Genomic DNA, 25947 nt, shown 5'->3' with positions numbered 1-25947 from the left:
GTAAACAGAAAAGGTAAGTCCAATAATTATCTACAAAAGGTTTGTAAAAGGGTCTGCAGTTTCTGATGGTGGACAAAGAACTGGGAGTGAATTGTAGGATGAGATGTTGAGGGGGTAGGAGATGAGGATATAGAGATGTTAGATTTTAGAAAATGTGAAAGAGGAATCTAAAGAAGTTGGTTAGTAGAAAGAGAAGAGAGTAATTTTGGGGAGACAAGTAAGTGGGAAGACAGTAGAGAGAGAAAACAAATATAAAAATTAAGAAAAATAAAAATGTATAAATAGGAGATAAAAGAATATACAACACCATTGTAATATACTATTCAGACATTTCAGTCCTCAGTAGCCTAATTCATGAAAAGTACTTGGTTTCACAAATATTGGGGATGTGATGATGGTGGGAGAAGGAAGAGAGAGAAAATCTCAAAGGAAGATACAAGGATTGTTTTGTTGGAGATCAGTATCTTTCCAGCTTCCTTCTCATCCAATAGGTGGGATTGTCTTTTGTTTACTGATATCTCCACCCTCAGGATGGTGAGGTTATTAGGGTAGGAGGGTTGGTTCAAGGTTCTCTTTTGGAGCCCACTCATGTGATGTGGACACCTGCTCTTATCTCCTTATATCGCCTGCAGACCTCACAATTCCTGCTCTCTATTTTAGTCTCTAAACTGTATCTCACTCATCCCCATTCCTTTCTACTTCCCAATCAGGAACCTTTCTCTGCAGAGGCCTTGTGGGCTGCACTCTGGGAGCTGTCACAGAAAGCTGTTTTATATTGGGCAGCTCAGGACAAGGTTTTGTGAGCTGTGGACCAACCTTGTAGCCAAGGCACTGTGCCGGGTTAGCGGCTGCCAGGAGAGTGGGGAGTTGGGGACTTTTGGTACCTTGATATTGCTTCTAAGCCCCAGCCGGTGTTCCAAGCTGGGACTTGCCCCAACTAAAGATGGCCACAAAGGTGTCCCAAGATGGAGGCGGCTGATGTTACCAGCTCTTAGCTTTTAGTATTATCAACTCATCCCAGGGTTCTTTTCCTTAATTCGAGGCAGAAATCATGAAGGTGCCACCGCCTGTTTAGGGACTGGCAATAGTTGCAGTGCCCCAAGATGAAGGGGACCATTGGAGCCCCACATTGGTAGATGGGGGTCCACACGGGAGTGGCCAGACTTCCTGCATGTGGGCAGCAGCTGGGTATCCTGCTTGGGAGCACAGCTGTGATTCCTGCACAGGTGGGCGATCAGGAGTCCTGCGTGGGTGCTAATGCTGGTGGTCCTACTCGGGCACCCGGAGGACCTGCAAGGATGAGTGGCCAGGAGTCCTGTGCTAGCACTAAGACCTGGAGACCTGCATGGCTTGGCGGCCATGTTTCCTGCACTGGAGCAGCTGTCAGGGGTCCTCTAATCACAGAGAAACATATTCCCACTACTTGACTCCCAGGCCCTGAAGCGACACAGCATGCAGCCACCCTGTAGCCCGCCATCTTGGATCCTCTAAAAAGGTGGATCTATTAATTAGCTAACAGAATTAGTGGATGGAAATCTTTTAATAAAGAATAGATAATTCTCTTAAAAATATCATCTATATACAAGTTTTGTCATGTTGGTTAAATATAGAACAGTGCTGGAAGAAGTTCTTATTATTGTCTTTTAATAGAATCTATTTCCAGATCTTCCATATATACTAATTCCTGGAATTTTTCAGCCTGAATAATGAATTGCCTGCAGTCAAGATGTTCCCTTTCCTATTGCTTTTCCCTTACTCTATGAAAGAAAAACTCATCTTTTACTCACTTTGAGTTTTGGTATATACTTTGCCACTCTGGCCTCCAAGCAAAAGAATACTTTTCTATCTAGTCATGCACTGCTTAACATTATTTAAGTCAATGATAGATTCCATATATGACAAAATTTACCATATCACCAAAGTATATAGTAGGCTCTACTCTCTAGGTTTGTAGAGGTACACTCTGTGATATTTGCACAGTGAAGGAACTGACTAATGTCATTCTCAGAATGAATCCCATTGTTGTTACCAGTAAATGTGGGATTCTTTGGTTCAGTTCAGGATAGAAGTCACAAAAAGGTAAAAGGCAGCTCTTTTTGATGTTACCAGCTCTTAGCTTTTAGTATTACCAGCTCATCCCAGGGTTCTTTTCCTTATTTCAAGGCAGAAATCATGAAGGTGCTAGCAATACATCTAAGTGAGACTTCATTGGGGCTTATACATGAGCACAAGGAAGACACTGTGTGGGATAGGGCTCCTGGACCCAACTTGAGCAAAGTTCATATAGACAAAGGGTGAGTTTGCACAGCTGCGCAGGTAGCTATTATACATGATCTCAGGATTTCTGCACATCTTGTCAGTTCTTTGCTCTCAGCATCAGAGGCTGCACTTGACTGACAGTCTGTGCATGCATGTTAGGTTTTTCTTTGGGGCTTATAAAAGATAGTAAAGGTGCTAGCTGTTGCCATCCAAGGAAGGTCATTTATCAATCTAGTTCAGGCATATTGTGTATGCGGGGATTATGGGAAAGCTTGGGAGGGTAGTCAGCAGTTTCTGAACCTGATCGGTGGTGGAAACATATTTTTGGAAGCAGTTTGCATTAGGTGAGAAACCTTGGTAGAGGATTCAATACCCTTCCTGCTCTGCCTCATCATGATGATTGACTGTACTCCAGTATTCATTGCAGGTATTGGACTGAAGTCCGTGTTTTTGTATTCAGTGAAATTGAAGGAAGACTTAATCATGAAGCTTAAAAATCCTTAAAACTAATTTTAAGAATTAAAATTATTGTGTGATTTTTTTTTAAATATGTGGAAAGGTGACATTTCATTGCTACAATAAACTTCCATTTTGATCTACTTATTTATGTATATGAAGTTTCTCTGCACTTACATGGATAAGTTGAAAAATAGGGATAGAAATGAATAATTGTCTATAGTATTTAGTATTCTAGCAAATGATGTAACATTTATCATTCTAATAATGTAACATTTGTCGATTGAAATGTGAGCCAATTGGGGGAAAATGCTCTATTTAAATATGAGATTTAAAGTTTCCAATAATATCTAATTTTTTATGTTTAATATTTGTAAATATTTATGTTGTTTTGATGCAGTATATTCTAATAAATTGTAATAATATTCCAATGCAAAAGAATTTTTAATATTTAACTTTATGGCTAGGAAAGTTTTATATTTAAATTTTAATTTATATACATATTTAATGTATGATGCTATATTTCATAAACAGCTTTCAAACATGAAAACATATCAGGGTAAATTCTGTAATCTAAGTAGACTGGGAATAAAAATTAAAGAAGAAAATGGAATATTTATTTTCCAGTTGTTAAAGGGGAGGTTTAAAGGATACCAACACCAACTACTTGGGAAGCTCAGGCAAGAGGATCACAAGTTCAAGGCCAACCTTAGCAACTTAGCGAGTTCCTGTCTCAAAAAATAAAAATAACTGGTGATATGGCTCATTGGTAGAGCACCCTTGTGTTCTTTCCCTAGTATCAAATATTCATATACATTTATATATATATATATATATATATCCACACACATACACATATATATGTGTGGAGAGATATATAATATTTTAAATGTATTTGATAATGATGGTAGTTACCAAATTGGTGGGGCATTTAAATTCCATTATATGTTTTAAATAATGACATTTTTTTTGAAGTTATAGTGCAACAGAAATCACATTGTACATGCAAGATTCATAATTCGTTTAGAGGTTACAAGAGCAAAAAAAAGTTGAAAAATCACTCATATGTACCACTGTCTTTACTATTGATTTATTGCCCTTCTTTGAATTATTTATCAGTATTTCTAGTGTTGGTATTCTTTGGCTAGCAAGACATTAGGTAACTATTCATTGGGGGTAATTAATAAGAGCCAGTGTCAGTGAGATTCATTTCATCTCAATTACGTTTCACTAATATGGATTAGAAGATTGTGTGTGTAGTTCCTTCAAGAATATTTATGGGCTTTGTGTAGTCGCAGCTGGGGCTGAAATTTTGAGTCCATGGATAAGGATCGGGTACAGGAGGCCGAAGAGGACTCCCAAACCTGCCCTGCGCTGGAGGCGGCCGGGAGAGGTGCGAGGGCAGGCCGTCTTCTCCCCGCGACCACGAAGCCATGGTGGGGATCCTTGGAAGAACTTGGTTCTTTTAAATGCTAAATAGTGGTCTGGGAAGTTTGAACTCATTCTTCCAACTCCACACACCTTAGCTACTCCCAGTAACTGCTTCTGCTGCTAAATTGACGCTGGAATTTAGAAATCTAAGAGAAAGAACTTTGAAAACTCCTGGAAGTTACAAATACCTGTGTCCTGGTGTTCAGTTTCTTTTTCACAATGCAACCCACCAATCATGCAAGCATCATCTGAGTCCATGTGATATGAGGACAAAAGAAACTGATGAAAATATGCAGATGCTTATGCTGTTTGTTATGCTGTTTCTTTTAAATAACAGGACACCACAGAAAATAACGAAGGAAATACTGAATAGGGTTTTCAAGATATCAAAAATAGCCCAGAGGCCACTTTCCTCCGTGCCTGCAAGTTAGGCGGAACTCTGACCACCAGCACATCAGGACCAGCGGCCTACTGAGGGGTTGAGCCGCCCCCTCCCTCCGTACCTCAAGTTAGGTGGAACTCTGACCACCGGCACATCAGGCCCAGCGGCCTGCTGAGGGGTGGAGCCGCCACTTCCCTCCGTGCCTGCAAGTTAGGCGGAACTCTGACCACCGAGACATCAGGCCCAGCGACCTGCTGAGGGGCGGAGTCGCCACTTCCCTCTGTGCCTGCAAGTTAGGCGGAACTCTGACCACCGGCACATCAGGCCCAGCGGCCTGCTGAGGGGCGGAGCCGCCCCCTCCCCCCCGCACCTGCGAGGTAGGCGGACCTGCGACCCACCAGCAGGTCAGGCCCAGCAACCTGAGGAGTGACAGAGCTGCAGGGTAGGCGGACCTGCGACCCACCAGCAGAACAGGTCCAGCGGCCTGCTGAGGGGCAGGCCCACCCCCTCCCCCCCGTGCCTGCAAGGTAGGCGGAACTGCGACCCACCAGCTGGTCAGGCCCAACAACCTACAGAGTGACAGAGCTGCCCCACGCGCCTGCAGGGTAGGCGGACCTGCGACCTACCAGCAGAACAGGTCCAGCGGCCTGATGAGGGGCAGGCTCACCCCCTCCCCCAGTGCATGCAAGGTAGGCGGAACTGTGACCACCGGCAGATCAGGCCCAGCGGCCCGCTGAGGGGCGGAGCCCCCCCCCCCCACCTGCAAGGTAGGTGGACCTGCGACCCACCGGCAGGTCAGGCCCAGCAACCTGCAGAGAGACAGAGCTGCCCCACGTGCCTGCATGGTAGGCGGACCTGGGACTGACCGGCAGAGCAGACCTAGCGGCCTGCCAGCGTGGTAGACACATAACCCCAACTGGAGGAGGATCACAGCCACTACCTGCCCTGCAAGGGAGTTTTTTCAACTATACAAGAGCAATATAAATAAATAGAAGGAAAATTTCAAAAACACAACAGTTTCACCAAGCAGAAAGAAACGCGAGCAGTATGAAAAGACAAGGAAAGAAAGGACCACAAGCAATGCAGGTCAACTCAACTCTAGAAGAGGTAATAGCTGCAACAGATGGAATGTCAGACAAAGAATTCAGGATATACATGCTTCAGATGATCTGGAGTCTCAAGGAAGACATGAAACAGCAAAATCAGACAATGAAAGATCACTTTGACAATGAATTACATAAACAAATCCATGAAGCAAAAGATCAATTACACAGGGAGATAGAGGTAATAAAAAACAAACAAATAGAAATCCTAGAAATGCAGGAAGCAATAAACCAACTTAAAAATTCAATTGAGAATACTACCAGCAGAGTAGAACACTTAGAAGATAGAACATCGGACAATGAAGACAAAGTATTTCAACTTGAAAAGAACATAGACAGCTCAGCAAGACTGTTAAGAAGCCATGAGCAGAACATCCAAGAAATATGGGATAACATAAAGAGACCAAACTTAAGAGTCATTGGGATACAGGAAGGCATAGAGGTCCAAACCAAAGGAATAAACAATCTATTCAATGAAATAATAGGAGAAAACTTCCCAGACTTGAAGAATGAGACAGAATCCCAAATCCTAGAAGCCTACAGGACGCCGAACGTGCAAAACCATAAGAGATCCACACCTAGACACATTATAATTAAGATGCCCGACATACAGAATAAGGAGAGAATTTTAAAAGCTACAAGAGAAAGGAAGCAGATTACATTTAGGGGTAAACCAATCAGGATAACAGCTGATCTTTCAACACAGACTCTGAAAGCTAGAAGATCCTGGAATAACATATTTCTTTTTTTTTTTTATTTTTTTATTGGTCATTCATAACATTACATAGTTCTTAATACATCATATTACACGGTTTGATTCACGTGGATTATGAACTCCCCCTTTTACCCCGTATACAAATTGCTGTATCACATCAGTTTCCCTTCCATTGATTGACATATTGCCTTTCTAGTGTCTGATGTATTCTGTTGTCTGTCCTATTCTCTACTATCCCCCCTCCCCTCCCCTCCCCTCCCCTCCCCTTTTCTCTCTCTACCCCTTCTACTGTAAATCATTTCTTCCATTTGTATTATCTTGTCTTACCCCTCCTTTCCTCTTATATGACATTTTGTATATCCCTGAGGATCGCCTTCCATTTCCATGCAATTTCCCTTCTCTCTCCCTTTCTCTCCCACCTCTCATCCCTGTTTATTGTTAATTTTCTTCTCTAGCTCTTCGTCCCTACCCTGTCCTTAGTTACTCCCCTTATATCAATGAAGTCATTTGGCATTTGTTTTTTAAGGATTGGCTAGCTTCACTTAGCATAATCTGCTCCAATGCCATCCATTTCCCTCCAAATTCTATGATTTTGTCGTTTCTTAATGCAGAGTAATACTCCATTGTGTATAAATGCCACATTTTTTTATCCATTCATCTATTGAAGGGCATCTAGGCTGGTTCCACAATCTTGCTATCGTGAATTGTGCTGCTATGAACATCGATGTAGCAGTGTCCCTGTAACATGCTATTATTAGGTCTTTAGGGAATAGACCGAGAAGGGGAATAGCTGGGTCAAATGGTGGTTCCATTCCCAACTTTCCAAGAAATCTCCATACTGCTTTCCAAATTGGCTGCACCAATTTGCAGTCCCACCAACAATGAACAAGTGTACCCTTTTCCCCACATCCTCTCCAGCACTTGTTGTTGTTGGACTTCCTAATGGCTGCCAATCTTACTAGAGTGAGATGGTATCTTAGGGTAGTTTTGATTTGCATTTCTCTGACTGCTAGCGATGGTGAGCATTTTTTCATGTACGTGTTCATTGATTGTATGTCCTCCTCTGAGAAGTGTCTGTTCAGGTCCTTGGCCCATTTATTGATTGGGTTATTTGTTATCTTATTGTCTAATTTTTTGAGTTCTTTGTATATTCTGGTTATTAGGGCTCTATCTGAAGTGTGTGGAGTAAAGATTTGTTCCCAGGATGTAGGCTCCCTGTTTATCTCTCTTATTGTTTCTTTTGCTGAGAAAAAACTTTTTAGTTTGAGTAAGTCCCATTTGTTGATTCTATTTGTTAACTCTTGCGTTATGGGTGTCCTATTGAGGAATTTGGAGCCCGATCCCACAGCGTGTAGATCATAACCAACTTTTTCTTCTATCAGATGCCATGTCTCTGATTTAATATCAAGCTCCTTGATCCATTTTGAGTTAACTTTTGTGCACGGCGAGAGATAGGGATTCAGATTCATTTTGGTGCAAATGGATTTCCAGTTTTCCCAGCACCATTTGTTGAAGATGCTATCCTTCCTCCATTGCATGCTTTTAGCCCCTTTATCAAATATAAGATAGTTGTAGTTTTGTGGATTGGTTACTGTGTCCTCTATTCTGTACCATTGGTCCACCCGCCTGTTGGTTTATTGTTTCCTGCATCTCTAGTATTTCTATTTGTTTGTTTTTTATTACCTCTATCTCCCTGTGAAATTGATCTTTTACTTCCTGGATTTGTTTGTCAATATGATCTTTCATTGTCTGATTTTGCTGTCTCATGTCTTCCTTGAGACTCCAGATCATCTGAAGAATGTATGTCCTGAGCTCTCTATCTGACATTCCATCTGTTGCAGCTATTACCTCTTCTAAAGTTGAGTTGACCTGCATTGCCTGTGGTCCTTTCTTTCCTTGTCGTTTCATACTGCTGGCGTTTCTTTCTGCTTGGTGAAATTGTTGTGTCTTTGATATTTTCCCCCTCTATTTAATTATATTGCTCTTGTATAGTTGAAAAATCACCCTTGCAGGGCAGGTAGTGGCTGTAATCCTCCTCCAATTAGTGTGATCCGTCTACCATGCTGGCAGGCCCTAGGTCTGCTTTGCTGGTCGGTCAAAGGTCCACCTACCCAGCAGGCGCCAGGGGCACCTGTGTCACTCCATAGGTTGCTGGGCCTAACCTCCCGATGGGTTGCAGGTTCGCCTAGCTTGCAGGCACTGGGGGAGGGGCCGGTTCCGTCCCTCAGCAGGCTTTGGGCCCGCTCTGCTGGTGTTCACAGTCCCGCCTACCTGCAGACACCGGGGGGAGGGGACGGGCCTAGCCCTCAGCCGTCCGCCGGACCTGTCCTAGTGGTCAGTCAAAGGTCCACCTACCCATCAGGCACGAGGGGCACCTCTGTCACTCCGCAGGTTGCTGGGCCTAACCTCCCGATGGGTCGAAGGTTCACCTAGCTTGCAGGCACTGGGGGAGGTGTCGGTTCCGCCCCTCAGCAAGCCACTGGCCCTGTCCTACTTTTGGGTCCTGTCCGAGTTCCCTGCAGACACGTGTAGCTGTTCTGTCACTCGGCAGGTTGCTGGTCCTGACCCGCCCGTGGGTTGCAGGTTTGCCTAGCTTGCAGGCACTGGGGAGGAGAGATATTAGAAGGGGAGGGAAGAAGTCACTAAAGAGAATGAGTATAGGCAGGTAGAATTCAAGGAAGGGGGAATAGGAAAATTGAAAAGAAGTGAGAAGACAAAAGAAAAAAAAAAGTGAAAAGAAAGAAAGAAGAAACGAACAAAAATAAAAATTTAAAACCAAAAAAAAAAAAAAAGAAAAAATTTTATAATGATAGTAAAAAAATGGAAATTAAAGTTTAAAAAATAATAGTAATACTAATAAAATAAAAAGAATTTAAAAAAATTGAAACCATTAATAAGAACATTAAAGAACAACAACTACATCAACAACAAAAAGTGAAAATAAAATAAATAAATAAATAAATAAAAATATTAATAATAATCATTAAAAAAAATAATAATAATAATAAATGCAGTCATATAGCTCGATTAACTTCTCATCCAGTTGGTGGAGCTATGCCCACTGGGCCAGGCTTCTCTTCTTGATCGGTGGGAACCAATCACTGTGCCTCAGCTCTTCTTCCTAGACTGTGTGGGTCTCTAATCCTGAGTGCCTAGGGCCTTCTCTTGTGGTTCCTCAAGCCAGGCCCCGCTCACCTGTGACACTCACCACAATACTGACTACATGCCAGGTCTGCTGCTCCTGGGAGCCCTGTTTTCATGGGTGCCTGGGCACACCCTTTCTGTTTGCCTCCCTCAGACCCTAAGTTTGTAGGGCTTGGGGCTGAGGGCCCCCAGCGAATTTGTTTGCCCTCAGGTAGCAGCAACTCCCCTGATAGCTGGTGCAAGGGACCTGTTGTCAGCACTGGTGATAGCAATAGCTGGGAGTTCTGCGCCGCTAGTCCTGCGTCACTCCTGATTCCCTGGGTCTGGCTGTGGTGCTCAGTTGGCTTTTACCTCTTTGAGTTCAGGCGGGCCGACTAGTTATTTCAGCGGGATCATTAGTGTTGAGTCACATGAAGCAGGCGAACCTGAGCTAGAATGCAGCCAATTCGGGCTCGGTGTGTTCTGAGAAGGCTAGACCGTTCGCCCGGGGTCCACTTCAGCTCAACCGTGCCTAGTGGTCCTGAGCGAACAATATTTTGACAGTTTACTTCTCCCTATGCCCATGCAGCTGAAGGGGTTAGAGACTTGATCTCTCCGCGTCCGCCGCCATGTTGGATCATTTAGATTTTAAATTGTCACTCATCTTATCAGCTGTTCCATTTTACTCGGCAGCTCACTCTCGCGGTTAAGAGTCTGTTCTAAGGTGCTCCGCGGAAAGCGGTGGCGGCAGCGGCGGTGGCTGCAGCGGCGGCGGCGGCGGCGGCGTTGGCAAAGCTGTGGACTTCGGGACCCCCGTGGAGGGGGTGCGGGCTGGGGGAGGGGAGGCAGCGCCTCGGGGCCCGCGCGGGCCGGGTACTGGGCACGCGAGAGAGCGGGTGGGGTGGGGGAAAGAGATTGAGATCTAGATTTAGGGAGTGAGCGTGGGAGGAGAGATGGCGGGGGAGAAGCGAAGCGGAGAGGCGGAGAGGGGAATGAGAAGGGGCCCAGGGAGCCAGGCAGCTCGGGGGCTGCAGCCTTACTGCTCGCGCTGAAGTTGTGGCGGATTCACTCCATCTAGGCCCTTTTCTTGACACAGTGCTGAATCCTTGTCAACAGATCTCCTTTAATGATCTTTACTTCTTCTTTTAAGAAGCAGCAACATACGCTGCGGTGGCGGTGGCGCGGAGCACAGAGCGGCTCACTCATTCCCCGCTGCCATCTCCTGGAATAACATATTTCAAACACTGAAAGAAAATGGGTTCCAACCAAGAATCGTGTATCCAGCGAAATTAAGCTTCAGGATGGATGATGAAATTAAAACCTTCCACGATAAACAAAAGTTAAAAGAATTTGCAGCTAGAAAACCATCTCTGCAAAAAATCCTTGGCAAAACATTACAGGAAGAGGAAATGGAAAATAACAATGAAAACCAACAGTGGGATGTAGGACAGTAAAGGGGGGAAAATAATCAAAGAGGAAATCAAATCAGGTTTAGTAACATTAATAAACAAATATGGCTGGAAGAACAAACCATATCTCAATAATAACCCTAAATGTTAATGGCTTAAACTCACCAATTAAGAGACACAGGCTAGTTGAATGGATCACAAAACAAGACCCAACAATATGGTGCCTACAGGAGACGTATTTGATAGGAAAAGATATACATAGACTGAAGGTGAAAGGTTGGGAAAAATCATATCACTCATATGTCCTGCGGAAACAAGCCGGAGTGTCCATACTCATATCAAATAAAATAGATTTCAAGCCAAAGTTAATCAAAAGGGATAAAGAGGGACACTACATACTGCTCAAGGGAACCATACACCAACAAGACATAATAATCATAAATATATATGCCCCAAACAACGGTGCTGCTATGTTCATCAAGCAAACTCTTCTCAAGTTCAAGAGTCTAATAGACCACCATACAATAATCATGGGAGACTTCAACACACCTCTCTCACCACTGGACAGATCTTCCAAACAAAAGTTGAATAAGGAAACTATAGAACTCAATAACACAATTAACAACCTAGACTTAATTGATATATATAGAATATACCACCCAACATCAAGCAGTTACACTTTTTTCTCAGCAGCACATGGATCCTTCTCAAAAATAGATCATATATTATGTCACAGGGAAACTCTTAGACAATATAAAGGAGTAGAGATAATACCATGCATCTTATCTGATCATAATGGAATGAAACTGAAAATCAACGATAAAAGAAGGAAGGAAAAATCATGCATCACTTGGAGAATGAACAATAGGTTACTGAATGATCAATGGGTTTTAGAAGACATCAAGGAGGAAATTAAAAAATTCTTAGAGTTAAATGAAAACACAGACACAACATATCGGAATCTATGGGACACATTGAAAGCAGTTCTAAGAGGAAAATTCATTGCTTGGAGTTCATTCCTTAAAAAAAGAAAAAACCAACAAATAAATGATCTCATACTTCATCTCAAAATCCTAGAAAAAGAAGAGCAAAACAACAGCAAAAGAAGTAGAAGGCAAGAAATAATTAAAATCAGAGCAGAAATTAATGAAATCGAAACAAAAGAAACAATTGAAAAAATTGACAAAACTAAAAGTTGGTTCTTTGAAAAAATAAATAAAATTGACAGACCCTTAGCCATGCTAATGAAGAGAAGAAGAGAGAGAACTCAAATTACTAGCATATGGGATGAAAGAGGCAATATCACAACAGACACTTCAGAAATACAGAAGATAATCAGAAATTATTTTGAAGCCTTATACTCCAATAAAATAGAAGATAGTGAAGGCATCGAGAAATTTCTTAAGTCATATATTCTGCCCAGATTGAGTCAGGAGGATATAGACAACCTAAATAGACCAATATTAATTGAGGAAATAGAAGAAACCATCAAAAGATTACCATCTAAGAAAAACCCAGGACCGGATGGGTATACAGCAGAGTTTTACAAATCCTTTAAAGATGAACTAATACCAATACTTTTCAAGCTATTTCAGGAAATAGAAAAAGAGGGAGAACTTCCAAATTCATTCTACGAGGCCAACATCACCCTGATTCCGAAACCAGACAAAGACACTTCAAAGAAAGAAAACTACAGACCAATATCTCTAATGAACCTTGATGCAAAAATCCTCAATAAAATTCTGGTGAATCGGATACAAAAACATATCAAAAAAATTGTGCACCATGATCAAGTAGGATTCATCCCTGGTATGCAAGGCTGGTTCAATATACGGAAATCAATAAATGTTATCCACCACATCAATAGACTTAAAAATAAGAACCATATGATCACCTCGATAGATGCGGAATAAGCATTCGACAAAGTACAGCATCCTTTATGTTCAAAACTCTCGAAAAACTAGGGATAACAGGAGCATACCTCAACATTGTAAAAGCAATCTATGCTAAGCCTCAGGCTAGCATCATTCTGAATGGAGAAAAATTGAAGGCATTCCCTCTAAAATCTGGAACAAGACAGGGATGCCCTCTCTCACCACTTCTGTTCAACATAGTTCTCGAAACACTGGCCAGAGCAATTAGACAGATGAAAGAAATTAAAGGCATAAAAATAGGAAAAGAAGAACTTAAATTATCACTATTTGCAGATGACATGATTCTATACCTAGCAGAACCAAAAGGGTCTGCAAAGAAACTATTAGAGCTAATAAATGAATTCAGCAAAGTGGCAGGATATAAAATCAATACTCATAAATCAAAGGCATTCCTGTATATCAGTGATAAATCCTCTGAAATGGAAATGAGGACAACCACTCCATTCACAATATCCTCAAAAAAAAATAAAATACTTGGGAATCAACCTAACAAAAGAGGTGAAAGACTTATTCAATGAAAACTACAGAACCCTAAAGAGAGATATAGAAGAAGACCTTAGAAGATGGAAAAATATACCCTGCTCATGGATAGGCAGAACTAACATCATCAAAATGGCGATATTACCAAAAGTTCTCTATAAGTTCAATGCAATGCCAATCAAAATCCCAACAGCATTTCTTGTAGAAATAGATAAAGCAATCATGAAATTCATATGGAAAAATAAAAGACCCAGAATAGCAAAAACAATGCTAAGCAGGAAGTGTGAATCAGGTGGGGTAGCGATACCAGACTTCAAACTATACTATAGAGCAATAGTAACAAAAACAGCATGGCACTGGTACCAAAACAGGCGGGTGGACCAATGGTACAGAATAGAGGACACAGAAACCAATCCACAAAATTACAACTATCTTATATTTGATAAAGGGGCTAAAAGCATGCAATGGAGGAAGGATAGCATCTTCAACAAATGGTGCTGGGAAAACTGGAAATCCATATGCAGCAAAATGAAACTGAATCCCTTTCTCTCACCATGCACAAAAGTTAACTCAAAATGGATCAAGGAGCTTGATATTAAATCAGAGACATGGCATCTGATAGAAGAAAAAGTTGGCTATGATCTACATACTGTGGGGTCGGGCTCCAAATTCCTCAATAGGACACCCATAACGCAAGAGTTAACAACTAGAATCAACAAATGGGACTTACTCAAACTAAAAAGTTTTTTCTCAGCAAAAGAAACAATAAGAGAAGTAAACAGGGAGCCTACATCCTGGGAACAAATCTTTACTCCTCACACTTCAGATAGAGCCCTAATATCCAGAATATACAAAGAACTCAAAAAATTAGACAATAAGATAACAAATAATCCAATCAACAAATGGGCCAAGGACCTGAACAGACACTTCTCAGAGGAGGACATACAATCAATCAATAAGTACATGAAAAAATGCTCACCATCGCTAGCAGTCAGAGAAATGCAAATCAAAACTACCCTAAGATACCATCTCACTCTAGTAAGATTGGCAGCCATTAGGAAGTCCAACAACAACAAGTGCTGGAGAGGATGTGGGGAAAAGGGTACACTTGTTCATTGTTGGTGGGACTGCAAATTGGTGCAGCCAATTTGGAAAGCAGTATGGAGATTTCTTGGAAAGTTGGGAATGGAACCACCATTTGACCCAGCTATTCCCCTTCTCGGTCTATTCCCTAAAGACCTAATAATAGCATGTTACAGGGACACTGCTACATCGATGTTCATAGCAGCACAATTCACGATAGCAAGATTGTGGAACCAGCCTAGATGCCCTTCAATAGATGAATGGATAAAAAAATGTGGCATTTATACACAATGGAGTATTACTCTGCATTAAGAAACGACAAAATCATAGAATTTGGAGGGAAATGGATGGCATTGGAGCAGATTATGCTAAGTGAAGCTAGCCAATCCTTAAAAAACAAATGCCAAATGACTTCATTGATATAAGGGGAGTAACTAAGGACAGGGTAGGGACGAAGAGCTAGAGAAGAAAATTAACAATAAACAGGGATGAGAGGTGGGAGAGAAAGGGAGAGAGAAGGGAAATTGCATGAAAATGGAAGTTGATCCTCAGGGTTATACAAAATTACATATAAGAGGAAAGGAGGGGTAAGAGAAGAATAATAGAAGAGGAAGAAATGATTTACAGTAGAGGGGGTAGAGAGAGAAGAGGGGAGGGGAGGGGAGGGGAGGCGGGATAGTAGAGAATAGGATAGACAGCAGAATACATCAGACACTAGAATGGCAATATGTAAATCAATGGAAGTGTAACTGATGTGATACAGCAATCTGTATACGGTAAAAATGGGAGTTCATAACCCACTTGAATCAAACTGTGAAATATGATATATTAAGAACGGTGTAATGTTTTGAACTACCAACAATTAAAAAAAAGAATATTTATGAGGGTATATGTGAAATAAACCTCGTATCATTAAACTCCAAAATAGACTGAAATCCGAAAATATTGTTAGAGATCACTTAATCCTGGCTGGATTCAGAATCATTTTGTAGAAATTAGCAGTTTTAATGATTTGGCATTAAAAGAGAACTTAGGATTGCTTATTTACATGCTCTCCTTTTTAAAAGAGAAAACACAGTGCCAAAAAATCACTTACTGAAGCTCACATAGGTAATTGTCAACAAAACTATATCCAGTTGATCATTAAAATAGGTGGATTTTACCTTCAGAATATCTCTTGAATTTTTTCACTGATGTCTCCAGTGCCTTTACCCTAGTTCAGGCTATCATGATCTGTCACTTGATATCTGCTGTGCTAAGTCTGGTTGGTCTCCTGACATCCCCTCTTCTGGAAAGCATATCTGATCATAATTATCCCTCTGTTTAATGTCCTTGAAAGATGTTTCATGTATCTCAGGATGAAGGCTAACCCTTTGTTTTCCTGGCCCTTAACTAATCAGGCCCCTTGCCTCTCTAGCCTTAACAGCCATTACTGTCCCCCTTTGCCCCTGGGACTGGTTCCATAGGACTTCTCTTCAGTTCTTCAAATGTACCATGTTTCTTTCTTTCTATAACATATTGTTACATGTCGTTCCTGCTATTTGGACCATTTTTGCTCTAACAAATGCCTGTTTATCCTTCAGATTTCATCTCAAGTGACACTTCTTCTGGGACTCCAACACCTCTCCTCGCTCTATTCTTCATAAGTACTGTTTTTTTCTAATGTTCATTTTTTCTTCAAAATTCATTTTGTATTTTTGTGTCTTTTTTTTTTTAATTAGTCTTTTCCCCTAGGTAAGCTGTGATCTCTGAGGGCAGAGTTTTTGTGTATTTGGCCTGCCACATTGCTTGGTGTGTAGGCAGGACTCAGTATTTGTTAAATGAATGATTTCCAATTTATCCCTGTTTTTACTACATCAGTGATTTCAGAGGTACATTTTTAATTTTTGAAATCTCTTTGCCATATGCTTTGTGTAATTTATCCTTTAATTAAAGTCTTTTTCCCTAGGTAGACTGTAATCTCTGAAGGCAGAATTTGCGTTCATTTTGCTTATCATTTTATCTCTATTCCTGCTACATTGATTGCTTTGGTGCATAGGAAGGACTCAATATTTGTTAAGTGAATGATTCCCAAATTATCCCTAGTTTTACTACATCAGTGATTTCAGAGTAACATTTTTATCTTTGAAATCATCTTTGCCATATGCTTTATGTAATTTATCCCCCCCATCTGTTGATGTAATAGTATCTGGAAAAAAATAAAATTTCAAGTTAGCTATTCCCAGTTATAATTCACACTTAAAAAAATTTTAAAAACACCCCCTTTTCTTAAAACATGAAACCAGTAATACTAAGTACTTTCTATATTTGATGGAGCATAGTTACATGTTTAATTTTTATTTGTCATCTCTCATAAATAGGAGAAACTTTAAAGTCATAGAAACTATTGTATATGGAATGTAATTGAAATGCAAAGAGGTAGTCATGGTGATATTGAAGTTAATGTCTCTCAAGTATTCCACAGATTAGTGTTCCTGGAGATTGTGATTGATGCTCTCTATCCCCTTCCATATCTTTCTCCTGCCATTACCCTCTTCATATCCAAGGAGGATGGTTTCCTTATACATAACTTTTGGAAATACAGTATGCTATGTCCCAGTTCATAGAGTAACAGTGTATACCAGCATATTAAAGTTTCTTTTGCCTGACAGCAGATTTTCTCAGCATTGAAACTATTAACATTTTGGACAGGTTAATTCTTTGGAGGGGCAGGAGGCAAAGAAGGAATTGCTGTCCCTGGCATTATAGGATGTTTGGCATTGTCCCTGGCTTCTATTCCATTAGACTAATGACATCCTCCCAGATGTCCAGTTTTGACAACCACAAATGTCTCCAGACGTTGTTAGATGTGCCCTGGGAGGCAGACTTGCCTATCATTAGGAACTACTAATTTAAAGAAATCAGTGTAACTGTTTATCACACATTTCCCAAATTTATTTAAGGACAGAATTCTTCTCTTTTATCTATTCCACATGGATACTGTCTTTCTGACAGGGTAAGAGATAATCAGAAAAGACCTTTCTTTAGTAGATGATGTTTAATCTGGGACCTTAACCTAAATGGTAAGAAAAAGCAAAGACAAAATGGTTTCCAGTAGAGGAAACAGCATGTTTCTGAGTACATGACGGACAATTGAAAAAAGCTAATGATGTTACTGTCTGACCACAGGTGATGATAGAGTAAAGTTAGGGTGGTTGACAAGGGACTTTCATGTACAAAGGCCATGTTAAGATGTTTGAATTTTATTCAAAAAATGTGCATGTGAGTGTGTGTGTGTGTATGTGTGTATACACTTAGAGAGGGAGAGCGAGAAATAGAGATTGATAAATAATTCACATACCATAAAATTCACCCTATGCAGTTCAGTGGTTTCTAACAAATTCACAAAGTTGTACAACCATCACCACTGATAGTTTCCATCACTTTTCATCTCCCTCTTCCCTAGCCCTTGCCAACCACTAATCTCCTTTCTGACTCGTTCTCTGTCTCTGGGTTTTCTTGTTCTGGACATTTGATATTAGTGAAGCTATATAATATGCAGCCTTTGTAATGTAGGGCTTTCCCATTTTTTCTCTACAAGGCTTATCTGCAGTGTAGCATTTTACGTATATCCTTGCTTATATGGCTGAAAAATATTTCATTGTATAAGTATGCCACATTTTGATAGATATTTTGGTTGTTTCCATTTTGGGGCTATTTAAATAATGCTGCCATGAACATTGATATGAGTTTTTCTGTAAACTTATGGTTTTACTTCTTTTGGTATATATACCTGGAAGTGTAATTACTGAATTCTGTGGTATCTCTATATTTAACTGTTGCGGGTAACTGCCAAACTGTTTTGCAAAGTTGTTGTACCATTTTACATTCTTATTAGCAATATTTTAGGGTCCCAATGTCTTCATTTCCTTACCAACATTTGTTATTGTTTGCCCGCCTTTATCATAGCTATGCTACTGGATATGAAGTAAGCATCTCATTGCAGCATTGATTGGCATATCACTAGTGACTAATGATGTTGAAATATTTTCATGTGTTTATTGGCTTTTGTGTATCTTCTTAGGAGAAATGTCTACTCAGATCCTTCACCTGTTTTGAAAACTGGGTTTTCTTTTTGTTGTTGAGTTTAAGAATTCTATATAATCTAACTACTAGAGCTTTAGCAGCTATGTGGTTTGACAATATTTTCTTCCATTCTGACACTCTTTTTTCTTTTGATATTGCCTTTTTAAAAAAATGTTTATTTTTTAGTTTTAGGTGGACACAATATCTTTATTTTATTTTTATGTGGTGCTGAGGATCGAATCCAGTGCCTCACGTACGCCAGGCGAGCATGCTACCACTTGAGTCACATCCTGAGCCCCTTGATATTGCCTTTTTAAATAGGCAAGCTTTTTTTATTTTGAGAAGTCCAGTTTATTGATTATTTTTTCTTTTATTGATTGTGCTTTTGGTGTCATATCTAAGAAACCATTGCCTTGTCAAAGGTCAGGAAGATTTATGCTTGTGTTTTCTTCTAAGAGTTTCATAATTTTTGCTGTTTCATTAGGTCTTTGATACGTTTTGACTAAATTTCTGTATATGGTATGATAGAGATCCGTCTTCAGTTTTTTTGTGTGTATGACTATTGAATTGCTGGATTTTTTCACTTTAATAAATCATACTTTTCACAAAATATTAATATTATATCAAATTTGCAGTTTAAAAAACAAGTGTATAGAGCACATACTGTGTTTGATGATTGCTTTTTGGTAATACTGGAGATTGAACCCAGGAGCTTTCTGCCTCTGGGCCCTTTTTAATTTTATTTTGAGACAGGGTCTTGCTCTGTTGCCTAGGCAGACTTCAAATTTGGGATTCTTTTGCCTCAGCTTCCTGAGTCGCTGGGATTACAGGTATGCAACACCATGCCCATCTTGGAGCACATACTGTGTGCAAGACATTATGTTGTGTATAGGATCTATAAAAATAAAATAGACATAATTCTACCCTCAATATCTCATAGATCTGGAAATTAAGGAAATTGAGAATAGTCAAAAAAATTTGAATGTAACATCACATACGTGATGGAGTTAATGGAGTTTTTTTTAATATATGACAGAGGAATGCATTACAATTCTTATTACACATATAGAGCACAATTTTTCATATCTCTGGTTGTATCCAGAGTATATTCACACCAATTCGTGTTTTCATACCTGCACTTTGGATATTAATGATCATCACATTCCACCATTTTTAATAGCCCCATGCCCCCTCCCTTCCCTTCCAACCTTTCTGCCTTATCTAGAGTTTGTCTATTCCTTCCATGCTCCCACTCCCTATCCCACTATGAATCAGCTTTAATGGAGATTTTATTTTATTTATTTTAATTTACATAAATTTTTAATCAGTCAAGTTAATGAAAATATCAAAATTTCTGAGTTAGTGTATAGCAGCGCAAGTTTAACTTTTGTTGCAAATAATACAGTATTTGGTATTTCCATCATCAACAAGCTATGCTGTAGAAAGAGCAGTTGCATTAAATCTTAATTGGATTTTTGATAGACAATGTTAGGTGACATTTATGTTATAAAAAGTTAAAATATTCCTGAAAGTTGCTGTAAAAAGCACTTGGTGGTGATTTCTATGCAGTAGCAGTATTTTGCCCTGATTGGTGCTCTCAAGTAATTTCTATTAACATAGTCATTTAGGGGGATGGATGAGAAAAAAATTGTCATCCATAAATGTGAGGTGAAGATAAGACCACAATACAAATGACAAAGAAATCAATGTCTGTTTCTCACTCTGGTATTCCCTCCTGCTCTCCCCTCCCCCTTTAGTATAATTGATTGAATTTATATCTACTTAACTCAGGAAAGGGATCTCTCTAACAGTGTTCTCTGAATCATTCTTCACCAATTCTGGATTTTTTTTTCACCCTTTTGTCTTCCCTTTTTCTGTTGATGCTGTTCTTGTTGTTACTGTATCTTGCTAACATTTGTACTTAAACACTAATTCTCTTTGAACTAGAATTAGTCTTTTGTGACTTTAGTGACTAATGGTTGACATATTTAGCTTATTGTATTAGTCTGCTCAGGCTGCCATAAAAATATACCACAGGTTGGATTTTTTTTTCAATTTTTTTTTTAGTTGTAAGTGGATACAATACCTTTATTTTATTTATATGTGGTGCTGAGGATTGAACCCAGTGCCTCACGGGAGCTAGGTGAGCACTCTAACTCTGAGCTGCAACCTCAGCCCCAGGTGGGATGTTTTAAACAAGAGAAATTTTACTTTTTCAATGTTTGGAGATTTGGAGTCCATGCTTGGTGGGGTTGGCTTCTGGTAAAGCCTCTCTTCCTGACTTTTGCAGACTTGTGTCCTTACATAGCCTTTCTTCTGTAGGTAATGAGGAAGGGAGGAGGACTCAAGTGTCTCTTCCTTTTCCTATAAGGACACCAGACTATTGGATTAGGGCCCCATTAACCTTAAGGTCTTTTTAAAAAAAAATTTTTTTTTAAATTTTAATTGAGTACATGCTACAAGTCAGGTACTCTTTTTTTTTTTTTTTTTTTTGAGAGAGAGAGAGAGAGAGAGAGAGAGAGAGAATTTTTTAATATTTATTTTTTAGTTTTCATCGGACACAACAGCTTTCTTTGTATGTGATGCTGAGGATCTAACCCAGGCCGCATGCATGCCAGGCGAGCGCGCTACTGCTTGAGCCACATCCCCAGCCCAACCTTAAGGTCTTATTTAATCTTAATTACTTCTTTAAAGGCCCTGTCTTTTTTTTTTAAGTAGTAAATTATTTAAAATTTTGTTTTTCTTTGCTTAATAGCAAGATATCCATACCATGTTTTTTTGTTTTTTTTAAAGGCCCTATCTTTAAATACAGTCACAGTGAGCGTCAGGATTTCAACATATGAATTTGGAGGAGGCACATATTCAAGCCATAAGACCCATATAACACTTAGTGGTCACTTTCATTTAGTTGATATGTAGATAGTTTTTTTTATTATAAGAAAATAGAGGGATTTTCTATAAAATGTATATTGTTATTGTTGGAGGGAGGAATCCTCTCTCATAGTAGGCTATCTACACCTCAGTTTTTTTCACCTACAAAATAAGGACATTATACTAGTTTTTGAACTCTGAAATTCTTTGATTCTCCAATTCAGAGTTAATGTTTTTCTACATTGTTCAGTAGGTATGTTTTAGAAAGCATTGTATAACAGAAGTTTATATTCTGTAAGTCAGCCTTCTACCAACTTCCCATAATGGAATGGAAGGTATAATCATTCTAAATACCTCTAGATTCTGATACAGTCATTTTAACTAGCTATGCTGGTTAGCTTTTACTATGTATAATGTAGAGGTTGGATGTGACATGTGTTTTTTTTCTTCTAACATATAATACCATTTATTTATACAAGTGATTTATCTGTATTCATGAATACCTCTTAATTATAAGCAATACAATAATTGTAGATAGCAAAACTTGAGAATCCCTTTTATGCTTCTCTGTCAAGGGAAGTAACCTCAATTAGCATTTTGTTATGCCTCTTTCCAATCTTCTTTCTATGAATGTATAGATGAATATTTATAACCATATTTTTTTATAAATGGAATCATGATATATATATATATATATATTTTTTTTTCTGTTACTTAAATTTTTTTCCACCACAGTGTGTTGTGGAGATTCTTTCATACATGTCAGGATGTATGTATGTCACTTATTTAAATGATTACTATGGTGTAATGACTATTGTGTTATGTAATATTAACATGATTTGTTTAACCAACCCCCCTTTTACTGGACATCAGTTTGTTTTATCACTTGAAAAAAAATAATGGCCTATGAACATCCTTGCATTTGTTTGTGCAAAAATTCCTTTAGAATATGTTTCCTACATCTGGGATTGAACATACTGAAAATTTTGATAGCTATTGCCATATTGCCTTCATAAAGGACTTTACAAATTCATATCTGTTGACAGGGAGTGAGAATGTTCGTTTACCCTCATCTTTGCCAAAATGATAACACTGTTTAGAAGTGTTTCTAGTCTGAGGTTGAAAAATTGTATTTCATTTTTTAAAAGTTGCATCTGTATGACATTTGAATATTGAGCATCCTTTCATTGTTGGCCTTTTATTTCTCTTTCTATGAATTGCTGTAATTTGCCCATTTTTCTTATGAACTTGAATGTCTTTTTAATACTGATTTGTAAGAATTTTTAAAATATATTTTGTATATGAATCCTTTATTTTAAATGTTGCAGATGTATGTTTTCCCTGTCTCTTTTAATTTTGCTTATAGTATGTTGTGGAATGAAGACTTTTTATTTTGTGAAAGTATGAGTCATTCCTTTCATGGTTTTTGTATTTTGTGTAGTGTTAAAAATAACCTCTCTGTTTAAAATCCATTCCTTTCTCACTGACTTGAAGCCCCTTTATCTTAATCTAAATTTCCATATGTATGCAGATCTATTTCTGGACTTTATTTTTTTCTGTTGTATTTTGCTAATTCCTTTACCAATAGTATACTTTCGGTTTTAGTAGTTGACTAGGTCTTTTGAAATCTGAGAGGATAAACAGCACTATTATTCATTTAATTTATTTTGCACAGCTATCCTTACTGTTTTTCGTCTTTTAAATTTGTTGTAATTAGTTATACAATTCTTGCTGTTTTTATTTGTGATTTTCTTCTTCTTTTCTCACAGCTATTATTTCTTAGGGTTATTTTAACATTATAATACCATCTTCTAATTTATGGCTATTAAGTTGTATATGAACTAGGAAACTATATAACAGACTGTTGGCATTTTAGATTAAAAAAAAATCTCTAAAGTGAGGAAATGAAATCGTAGGAAACTGATTCATGGGTAGAATGGTCCCACTTTAATACATGTTTTGTTTTACATGTTTGATTTCTAAGTTCTTAGTAGCATTTTATATAGTATATATTGCTGAATATGCAACCTCTATATAAATGACTTATATTAAAATTATTTCAAGAACAGAAACTATATTTAAGTCATTTTGCTGAACAACTTAATTTAGTCACTTTATATTAATGAAAGTTGCCTGTTAATAGGAAAGCAAAATATATTATTTTGAACACGCCCATGTTTTTGATTTTGAATTGTCTTAACAATAGGAAACAAAATTAAAATGAAAAAGGAGATAATTAAGTAAAATAATCATAACTCTTCTTGTTTTAAATCAGCTATAGCTAGATGCTGTTATAATATGTGCCACATCTGTTACCTTGGAGCTTCCTTAACTCAAGGTCAGCTGTTTTAGAAAGCTGGGGCCTGTTTTATGCTTTAAGAAAGTAATTCTCAGTGGCTTTCAGCAGCTAATTGACTTCATTATTATATCCAAATTGTTAAGTTTCATGAAAAACATAAAAGTGGCCATTCCCCCCCCTTTCCCTGTAAAATCAGTAGAATATCCTGCTTTATGTGCTCAGATCTAAAGCATATCTTCTCCATGTCTAGAAAAGTTGACATGTATATATAAAAATTTTACACAATGTTAATTTTTTAACAAATATATTTGATATGTTTTTTAGAATTTTATTTAAAGCTTTTGTTTTTCTTTAAAATATCTGTAGTACTATGAATTTGTATGTATGTGTATATTGCATGTTATTTAGGGAAATACCATTTCCCTTGTTCTCAGGTCATTATTTAAGAGTTCTGGGATTACATTAAGATTTGGGGGATGAGGGGAAGAGAAAGGAACCTGTTTTCTACATATTTCAAGCTTAGAGTACTCCAAGAGATCCAGAAATAAGGTAGTTATATATTATGATTACCATCTGAAGAGTCTATTTGAATCTCACTGGGGGAAGAAAAATACCCTTTTGTTCTTAGGAATCCTGAAGCTACATGTATTTTGTACTTTGGGATTTAGTAGATTGATATTTGTTTTAGTCAGGTTTCCATTAATATGCCATAATACCCGAGAAAATCAATTTAAAGGAAGAAAGATTTATTTGGGCTTACAGTTTTTGAGGTTTCAGTCCATGGTCACTTAGCTCCATTGTTTGTGGGTCAGTGGCAAGGCAAAACATCATAGTGGGGAGTGCATGGTAGAGCAAAGTTGTATACCTCATAGTGGCCAGGAAGCAGAGAGAAAAAAAAAAGTGGCTGGGGACCCAATATACCCTTTAAGGACCACCCTCTCAATAGTCTACTTTCTCCAAGTAGGCACCACCTCCTAAAGCTTCCATCACTTCCCAATAACACCATCAGTTAGGGACCAAGCCTTCAACACATGAATTATTTGGCAGGGGGTGAAGGGATGGCATTCAAGATCTAGACCATAACAGTATTCAGTAAGACAACACAAAGTGGATCAGTCCTGCAGAAACATATTGATTGACCCACACAGTGTTTTAAAAATATCTGAACTAATGGTGTCTCCTAAAAAATTGGAAAATCTGACAAAGTGGGCCCCATATCACCACATGGCAGCAATTAGACAGACGTGTACTTTCTAGTTTGCCAGACTCCATACCACTCCTTATCCTGAAGGTGTCAGTTACCATTTATCACTATACTTGACACATCTACTTGCTCAACTCCTTTATGTTACCTATCAAGCCCCTGATACTTTGGAGCATCTAATTTACACTGAGTAGTCTACACTTTTTTTCTGTATTTCATGAAGCTGAGGTACAAAGACTAGGTAGCAATTTAACATAGAACAAAATCAGTTTTTTCCAGAAACATACCATGCATTTATGTCTTCATGCTTTGCTGTTATATTTTTTCTTCCCTGAAATAATTAATTTACTTTCTTGCTGAACGAATCCTACTCAGCTCAGATTATCTCTTTCTGTAGACGTTTCTTCCTCTTCTGACATCTTAGAATACTTTTCTTCAACATTAAAAATTTTATTGTAGTAGAGATTTAGTCTCATTCAACTTAAGGGTTGTATTCCTGTGAAAAGACCTTTGATTATTCTCTTCTTAATATAATTTACAATTCATTTTCTCTGATAATACATATATAATTGCCATTTTAAAGACTAAGAAAGTTAGAATGTAAATTTTTATTTTTCTAGTTTTCCAAGTTGGCCTTCTGACATTATATTCAGTAGTTTTTCTTGCCTTTCAGTTACAGATGAGGACACAGTAAAGAGGTATTTTGCCAAGTTTGAAGAAAAATTTTTCCAAACCTGTGAAAAAGAACTTGCCAAAATCAACACATTTTATTCAGGTGAGTAGTTACTAGTTACTAGTTACTAGTTACTCCCTGTTGCTAGGGAGGGGAGAGATTCTATAAGCACTTTTTAAACTTCCATATTTATATTGTTTGGTTGAGACTTGCTTTCTTTGTTATATTGCAATAAAGGAATATTTTGTTCAGCTGGAACAGGACACATCTGGTTCCTCAGTGTTAAAGTTTTATTTGTCCATTGCCTAGATTCTCTTGTAGTTGTATAGATTTCAGGACCTTTGAAAATCATCTTATCGTTTTACACAGTGCTGAATGATTTTATCATACTACACAGAGCTGAGTTAGCACAGTTCTAGATTATCACTTATGTCAACTTTTTGCCTTTGCCATTGCCTAG

The 25947-nt window shown here is 38.5% G+C and overlaps 1 protein-coding gene across 1 annotated transcript in view; it reads left to right on the top strand.

Annotated features, from left to right (window-relative positions):
* The window catches only part of Xpr1 (xenotropic and polytropic retrovirus receptor 1), a 179671-nt gene that overhangs the window by 79433 nt on the left and 74291 nt on the right, over positions 1-25947 (top strand). The window contains exon 3 of the mRNA XM_077802388.1: positions 25488-25589. Within this exon, the coding sequence (XP_077658514.1) occupies positions 25488-25589 (102 nt within the window). The remainder of the gene's footprint in view (positions 1-25487; positions 25590-25947) is intronic.

The sequence above is a fragment of the Urocitellus parryii genome, chromosome 9 (assembly GCF_045843805.1).
Source record: "Urocitellus parryii isolate mUroPar1 chromosome 9, mUroPar1.hap1, whole genome shotgun sequence".
NCBI classification, from domain to species: Eukaryota; Metazoa; Chordata; class Mammalia; order Rodentia; family Sciuridae; genus Urocitellus; species Urocitellus parryii.
This window is presented reverse-complemented; position numbering and strand designations above follow the sequence as displayed.